Source organism: Enhydra lutris, unplaced genomic scaffold, assembly GCF_002288905.1.
Source record: "Enhydra lutris kenyoni isolate GAN:26980312 unplaced genomic scaffold, ASM228890v2 scaffoldscaffold90, whole genome shotgun sequence".
NCBI lineage: Eukaryota > Metazoa > Chordata > Mammalia > Carnivora > Mustelidae > Enhydra > Enhydra lutris.
In genome coordinates this window covers 2,484,962-2,493,759 of record NW_019154174.1, presented here as the reverse complement: position 1 = coordinate 2,493,759, position 8,798 = coordinate 2,484,962, and the positions used below count along the sequence as shown (strand labels likewise).

Genomic DNA, 8,798 nt, shown 5'->3' with positions numbered 1-8,798 from the left:
GTGGAGCCCCATGCAGGGCTTGATCTCAACAATCCTGGGATAATGACCTGAGCGGCAATCAGGAGTTGAATATTTCACAGCCTCAGCCACCCAGGTACTCCTATACCACATTTTCTTTATCCATTCATCCACCCGTGGACATTGAGGTTGCTTCCATATCTTGGCTGTTGTAAATAATGCTGCAGTGAACATAGGAATGCGTATATCTTTTCCAGTTAGAATTTTCATTATCTTGAAAGACAATGAAAGAAGTGAAAGATAAATATCCTCGATTATCTTCCACAGAAGTACAATTACTGGATTGTATGGTAGTTCTATTTTTAACTTTTTAAGGACCCTCTATACTATTTTACATAATGACTGTACTGGTTGGATTTCCTCAGCAGTGGACGAGGGTTCGCTTTTCTTCTCACCAGCCCTTGTTATTTCTTGTCCTCTTAATAACAGCCATTCTGACAAGTGTATGGTGGTATCTCATTGTAGTATTTTTGTTTTGTTTCATCTTACCATTTTAAGAGGTCACTTGTATTAAAAGGATACGCACCTTGTGTTGTAACTGATCTTCAGAACTTTTGTCATCTAGCAAAATTAAAACTGTACACATTAAACAACAGTGTCCCCTTTTCCTATTCCCAGTTATTGGTAAACAACCACTACCCTATTTTCTCTGATTTTGACTACTCTAGGTACTTCATATAGGTATAACCAGGTAGTATTTGCCTTTTGTTTTAAGCCAGCATAGTATCCTCAAGGTTTATCCAGGTTGTAGCATATGACAGCATTTCCTTCATTTTTAAGAATTGATATGATTCCATTGTGTGTATACGCCAAGTTTTTTTTTGTAAAGTTTTATTTTATTTTATTTTATTTATTTTGCCTCAAGACACCTGTTTATTGGGGACACAACTCTGCGACAGGGATGACAGGAATCGTACAAAAATAGCGACGTCTACAGGGCCCCTGAAGGGGCTAGAAGGGTACAGTGCCCCCCACCCCCACCCATTGTACAAAAATAAACTCTCACTCCTATGGACCAGCAAAGACTGGCAGAGCTGCTCCTCAACAGGGACACACCCTCTGCCAGCCCTGGGACCCCGTTCTTTGGTCCTCACCCCTGCCACTTCTAAGGCACTGTGACTCTCCCCTGGGCTGGGTGGGTAGCGCCCGCCCACCCTCCTACGCCCTCCACCCCCTCCACCTCTGGTCCGCCTGGGGGTGAGCTCACTAAGCTAACCGCCCCTAAGAGGGCTCCCTACCGTTCTTGTCCCCCTAGCCCGCCTCTCCCGCTCTCTGCAGCCCAGGGCCTTCCTCCCCTTCCTGAGGAGGACTGGGAGGGGTCTCTCCGGATTGTGCAGGGGCGTAGGGCGGGGACGCGGCGGCCTGGGGCGGCCTGCGGGCCCCGAGCCCTGCGGCTGTGGTGCACTTGCAGGTGCAAGGCCATGAGCTCAGGGGCTCCCGTGGCGAAGGGGCAGAAGAGGCATCTGTGGAGGGCACCTCCTGGCCCCGCCCGCAGGGACAGGTCCAGGGGTTCGGCCTAATCGCCTGGCCAGTTGCGCAGGGTCCTCCCGGCACTGGCGGGCTTCCGACGGAACCCCGGCGCAGCGCTCGAAGGAGGCCGGGGGTTCGCCGTGCCCTCCACCCAGGTGGCAGGCTGCGGAGCCGCCTTGGCTCCCAACTGCTGTGCGGCACTCCGCTGGGAAGGGGGCGGCGGCTCTGGGGGTGGTTTTTTTGTTTTTTTGGTTTTTTTTTTAAAGTAATCTCTACACCCAGCATGGGGTTCAAACTCTTGACCTCCAGTTCAAAAGTCAGATGTTCTCTCCACTCAGCCAGCCAGCCAGCCCCCACATACCAGATTTTCTTTATTCATTTGTTGTTGGATATTTAGATTGATTCCTGCTTTTGGTTCTTCTGAATCATGTTGCAGTCAACATTGGTGTGCAAATGTGCTTTGTAGTTTTGATTTGTATTTGCCTAATAATGAGTGATGTCTTGAGCAAGTTTTCATGTGCCTTTTAGCCATCTCTATGTCTTCTTCAGAAGATGTCTCCTCAGCTCCTCTACCCATTTTTAGTTTTAAATAAAAAAATTTATTTAAAGATTTTTAAAATCTTTTTAAAGATTTTCATTTATTTATTTGAGAGAGGGAGAAAGAGAGTGACTACATAAGCAGGGGGAGGGGCAGAATGAGAAGCAGGTTCCCCTCTGAGCAAGGAGCCTGCTGGAGAGCTAGATCCCAGGATGCCAAGATCATGACCTGAGCTGAAGGCAGCCACTTAACTGACCGAACCACCCAGGTGCCCCCATGTCCATTTTTTAATCAAATTGTTGTTATTTAGTTGTTTGGGTCCTTTAAGATATTAACCCTTTTATCAGATACATGATTTGCAAATACCTTCTCTAGATCAGTCGTTACCCTTTTTATTTTGTTGATGATTTCCTTCACTGTGCAGATGTATTTTATTTTGATACAGTCCCCCTCGTGTATTTTTGCTTTTGTTGCCATTGCCTTTGGAGTCAGGTAAAAAAATATGGGCAAGGTTGATATGAAGGAGCTTAAGACCTATCCCCTCTTTTATGGTTTTATGGTTTTAATCTTAATCCACGTGAGTTAATTTTTGATTATAATGGAAGGTAGTAGTCCAGTTGCAGTCCTTTGGCAAGTAGCTGTCCAGTCTTTCCAGCTACATTTATTGAAGAGATTTGTATGTTCGCCATTGTATATTCTGGTCTACTTTATCTTAAATTAATAGACCATATATGTATAGATTGATTTGGGGGCTCTCTTTCTGTTCCATTGCTCTAATGTCTGTTTTTATGTGAGCACCATACTATTTTGGTTAGCATAGCTTTGTAATATAGTTTGAATTCAGGGACTGTGGTGCCTCCAGCTTTGTCCTTGTTTCTCAAGATTGCTTTGGCTATTTAGAATTTTTGTGGTTCTCTACAAATGTTAGGATTTTTTATTCAGTTTCTGTGGCAAATGTCATGGGAGTTTTGATGGGGATGTATTGAATCCGTAGATTGCTTTGCATAGTGTGGACATTTTAACAGTATTCTTGCAGTCCATGAGCATGAACCATCTTTCCATTTATTTGTGTTTTCTGTAGTTTCTTTCCGTGTATGTGTTTTTCGTCTCTGGCGTAAATTTATTCCTACCTATTTTATTCTTTTTTTTATAATTGTAAATGGGATTTTTTCCCCTTAATTTCTCTTTCTGGTAGTTTGTTGGTGTATAAAAATGCAGTGTTATTGATTTCACTTACTAATTCTGACAGTTTTTTGGTGGAATCTTCAGGGTGGTTGCTTTTTTTTCCCCCAAGATTTTATTAATTTATTGAGGGAGGGAGGCGGGGGAAGAGAGAGAAAGCACGAACGTGAGCCCCGTGAGGGGCAGAGGGAGAGAGAAGCATACCCCCTTCCCCCACTCAGTGGGCAGCCCAATGCAGAACTCAATCCCAGGATTCTGGGATCATGACCTGAGCCAAAGGCAGCAGCTTAACAGACTAAGCCTCCCAGGCACCCCTCTAGGATTTTCTATATATGAAGAGTTTACAAATGGTTACACTTTCATTTTCCAATTTGGATGACCTTTATTTCTTTCTCACATGTAATTGCTCTGGCCAGAACTTCCAGTACTAGTGGTGATTGGGCATCATTGTGTTTCTCTTTTTTTTTTTTTTTTTTTTTAAGATTTTATTTGTTTTAGAGCAAGAGAAGGAGATAGGGCACAGAGGGAGAGGGACAAGGAGAGGGATAAGCAGACTCCCCACTGAGTAGAGAGTCTGATGAAGGGTTCGATCCTAAGACCCCGAGACCATGACCTGAGCTGGAGGCAGACGCTTAACTCACTGAGCCACCCAGGTACCCCCTTCTTTTAAAAAGATGTATTTATTTATTTTAGAGAGTGAGAGCACGAGCTGGGGGAGGGGCAGAGAGAGAGAGGAAGAGAATTTCAAGCAGACTCTCAGCCAAGCACAGAGCCAAACATAGGGCTCCAGCTCATGACTCCAAGATTATAACTTGAGCCCAGATTAGGAGTTGGACACTTTATCGACTGAGCCATGTAGTCACTCTGTATTCCTCGTGTTAAAAAAAATCAGCTTTTTGCTGTTGAGTATGATGTTAACTGTGGGCTTGTCATATATATGGCCTTTATCATGTGCAACTGTGTTCCCTCTGTATACACTTTGTTAAAAGTTCTTATGAATGGATGTTGAATTTGTCAAATATTTATCTGCATCTATTGAGAAGATCATAATGTTTTTATCATTTTGCTAATAACGGTGTCTCTCATTGTTTTGGGAATGTTGAACAATCTTTGCATCCCTGGAATAAAAATCCCACTTAATCGTGGTGTATGATTCTTTTAATGTGTTGTTGAATTTGTTTTGCTAATATTTTACTGAGGATTTTTTTAAACATTTTATTTATTTATTTGAGGGAGAGAGATACAGTGAGAGAGAGCATGAGCAAGGAGAAGGTGAGAGGGAGAAGCAGACTCCCTGTGGAGCTGGGAGCCTGATGTGGGACTCGATCCCGGGACTCCAGGATCATGACCTGAGCTGAAGGCAGTCGCTCAACCAACTGAGCCACCCAGGCGCCCTTATTGAGGATTTTTACATCTGTCTTCACCAGGGATATCGGCTGGGAATTTTCTTTTTGTTTGTGTGGTGTCCTTGTCTAGTTTTGGTATTAAAAATGAGTTTGGAAATGTTCCCTCCTTTTCAGTTTTTTGGGAAATGTGTGAGAAGGGTAGATATTAAATCTTTGAATGTTTGCTAGAATTCACCGGTGAAGTTGTCTGGCCCTGCCTGGACTTTGGTTTGTTAGGAGGTTTTTGATTACTAATTCAATCTCCTTACCCATAATTAGTCCGTTCAGATTTTCTGTTTCTTCTTGATTCAGTCTTGGAAGATTTTATGTTTTTAGGAATTTACGCATTTCTTGTAGGATGTCCAGTTTGTTGGTGTGTAGTTGTTCACAGTGGTCTCTAATGATCCTTTTTATATCCTTGGTATCCGTTATAAGTCCTCTTTCATTTCTGGCTTTATTGGAGCCCTCTTTTTTTGTTGGTAAGTCTGGCTAAAGTTTTGTGAATTTTATCTTTTCAGACAAACTATATTCTTCTGTTGGATGGAATTTTCTGTAAATGTTAACCAGTTTTTGTGAACTGATGTGTGAAAGCCATTGTTTCCTTATTGATTTTTTGACTGGATGATCTATCCATTGATGTAAGTGGGGCATTAAAGTCTCCCACTATTGCATTGCTATAATTTTTCCACTTGTCTATTTTTCTTTTTATGAAATAGATTTTATTAATTTGAGAGAGCGCGTGAATGAGACTGATAGGAGAGCATGAATGGGGGCAGGGAGGGAGCAGAGAGACAGGGAGAAGCAGACTCCCTGCCAAGCAGGAAGCCCCATGCTGGGCTCTATCCCAGAAACCTGGGATCATGACTTGAGCCCAAGGCAGCTGCTTAACTGACTGAGCCACCCAGGTGCCCCTCAGTTTTTCCATTTAGATAATGGTATTATTTGCTCTCTATATTTAGGTGTTCCTATGTTGGTTCGTGAATATTTACATTTTTTAATATTTCTTCTTGCTGGGTTGACTCCTTTATCCTTCTGTAATACCTTTGTCTTTTCTTGCAGTCTTTGTTTTAAAGTCTGTTTTGTCTGATAGAAGTAATAGCTATCCCAGCTTTTTTTTCTTTGTTTCCATTTGCATGAAGCACCCTACTTCATTGTTTTATTTTCAGTTTGCATCCTTTTCCATTTCTTGGCTTTCATTTGGTGTGTGTCCTCACATCTGAAGTGAGTCTCCCTTAGGCAGCATATAGATGGGTCTTATTGTTGTTGTTTTTAAAGATTTATTTATTTATTTTAGAGAGAGGGAGAGAAAGTAGGGAAAGGGACAGAGAAGGAGGGAGAGAATCCCCAGCAGAATACCCCACCCCCAGCCCAGAGCCTGATGCAGGGCTTGATCCCAGTACCCTGAGATCATGACCTGAGCTGAAACCAGGAAATCTGATGCTTAGCCAACTGAGCCCCTCCCCCCCGCGCGGCTGCCCGGGCTGCCCTGAGTGCCCTGGGTCTTGTTGTTTGGAATCTATTCAGGCACTCTGTGTCTTTCAAAGTATTTCGTTTTTTTACATTTAAACTAGTTATTAGTAGCTTTGTATTTACTGCCGTTTTGTTGTTTCTCTCTGTTTTTGTGGTTCCTCTCTATTCCCTCTCTTGTGTTCTTCCCTTTTGGTTTGATGACTCTCTACTTAAGGATAGCAAGTTAATTTTCTACTTTCAACATAATGATAGTTCAATTTGAATACATTCTAAAGCTCAGCGTTTTTACTCCTTTTCCCCCCATTTTATGGTTTTAATGTAACATGTTAGATTTTAAAATTTTGTATCTCAACTATTATTACAGTTTTTACTACTTCTGCTTTTTAGTTAGCATACTGGCTTTTTTTTTTTTTCTTAAGGCGGCATCTACTGTTTATTTTCATTAAAACTGACATTTAAAAAAAGCGTATACAGCTCGGGGCTGTGTTTGAGGCCGCGGTAGGTGGGGACGCGGCGGCGCTGCTCCTCCGCTGCCGCCGGGAGAGTCTGCGGCGCCGCCAGCTCCGCGCGCGAACTCTCGTCCATGGCACGCAGGGCGGCGGCCGCCCGAGCTGCCCGAGTCTCGCCCGCCGCCGTCGCACCGCACTTGTAGGCGAGTCCGGAGGTCGAGGGCAGAGGAGAAGTCAGCCCCGAGCTGCAGCCCCGGCCGGCTGCCGCCTCGCGGCGAGAGGCAGTTCCCAGAGCACCGCGGCCCTCCCCCTCGCGGCGAGGCTGCCCTGCACCCGCGCCCGCAGCGATGATCTTCCCCAGCAGCAGCGGCAACCCCGGCGGCAGCAGCAACTGCAGGATGCCCTCTCGCAAGCAGCAGTCTCTCTGGTCCCAGCGCACCCCATGGCCCCTCCCAGCCCCAGCACCACCAGCAGTAATAACAACAGCAGTAGCAGTAGCAACTCAGGATGGGACCAGCTGAGCAAAACGAACCTCTGTATCCGAGGGCTGCCTCCCAACAGCACAGACCAGGACCTGGTGAAGCTGTGTCAGCCATATGGGAAGATCGTCTCCACGCAGGCAATTTTGGATAAGACAACAAACAAATGCAAAGGTTATGGTTTTGTCGACTTTGACAGTCCTGCAGCAGCCCAGAAAGCTGTGTCTGCCTTGAAGGCTAGTGGGGTTCAAGCTCAAATGGCAAAGCAACAGGAACAAGATCCTACTAACCTATACATTTCTAATCTGCCACTGTCCATGGATGAGCAAGAACTTGAAAATATGCTCAAACCATTTGGACAGGTTGTTTCTACAAGGTTACCAGGGGATTCCAGTGGCACAAGTTGAGGTGTTGGCTTTGCTGGGATGGAATCAACAGAGAAGTGTGAAGCCGTCATTGGTCATTTTAATGGAAAATTCATTAAGACACCACCTGGAGTTTCTGCTCCTCCAGAACCTTTGTTGTGTAAGTTTGCGGACAGAGGACAGAAGAAGAGGCAGAACCCAAACAAATACATCCCTAATGGAAGACCATGGCATCCAGGAGGAGAGGCTGGAATGACACTTACTTATGACCCAACCACAGCTGCTCTACAGAACGGATTTTATCCTTCACCATACAGTATTGCTACAAACCGAATGATCACTCAAACTTCTCTTACACCCTCTATTGCATCTCCTGTATCTGCCTACCAGGTGGCAAAGGAAACCAGAGAAGACAGGTATCGGGGCTGCTCTGCTATCAAGGTGCAAAGTCCTTCTTGGATGCAACCTCAACCCTATATCCTACAGCACCCCGGGGCCGTGTTAACTCCCTCGATGGAGCACACCATGTCACTACAGCCCGCGTCTATGATCAGCCCTCTGGCCCAGCAGATGAGTCATCTGTCACTAGGCAGCACCGGAACATACATGCCTGCGACATCAGCTGTGCAAGGGGCTTATTTGCCACAGTACACACACGTGCAGACGACAGCCGTTCCCGTTGAGGAAGCAGGTGGACAGCAGCAGGTGGCTGTCGAGACGTCTAATGCCCATTCACCATATTCCTTTCAACCTAGTAAGGAACTGTGAGATGTACAGAAGGGCGTTCTTACATGAAGAAGGGTGTGAAGGCTGAACAATCATGGATTTTTCTGATCAGTTGTGCTTTAGGAAATTATTGACAGTTTTGCACAGGTTCTTGAAAACGTTATTTATAATGAAATCAACTAAAACTATTTTTGCTCTAAGTTCTGTAAGGTGCATAAAACCCTTAAATTCGTCTAGTAGCTGTTTCCCTGAACAGGTTTATTTTATTAAAAAAAAAAACAAACAAACACACAGAAAAAAGATTTTTTTCAAATGTTACAATGCAAAAAAAAAAAGGAAAAGAGATAAAAAAGTAAAAAAGAAAAGAAAAAGAAAACTTCAATTTTCTGGGTATGCACAAAGACCATGAAGACTTATCCAAGGCATGACCGGATTTTTGTGGTTTTTGTCCATTTTGTGTTTATTTGCGTTTTCTTCAGCTGTATGCAGTGGGCTCTGACTTTTAAGTAGTCCGACTTCCCCCATGGTGTTCCCTGCTTGCGAGTGTGAGTGTCGCTGTATCCAGTGTTGCCCTCCGCGTCTCTCTTCTTAGCTTTTCCGTTTTTCTTTCAACGTAGTGTGAAGTGTCTTCCCCTTTTCTATGAATTACAATTTGCCTTACCTCCTTTGATGCTGTAGCTGTTTCAGCAAAAGTTAGTTCAAACTAATGATGTAGA

The 8,798-nt window shown here is 44.3% G+C and overlaps 1 protein-coding gene across 1 annotated transcript; it reads left to right on the top strand.

Moving 5' to 3' along the window:
* The first annotated feature begins 6,859 nt into the window (after positions 1-6,859).
* LOC111162259 (RNA-binding motif, single-stranded-interacting protein 1-like) lies at positions 6,860-8,403 on the top strand. Its single transcript, XM_022526542.1, is given in 3 exon segments — positions 6,860-6,931; positions 6,934-7,746; positions 7,798-8,403. Coding segments are annotated over 3 exon segments (1,212 nt in total). The 3' UTR covers positions 8,125-8,403.
* Positions 8,404-8,798: the final 395 nt, after the last annotated feature.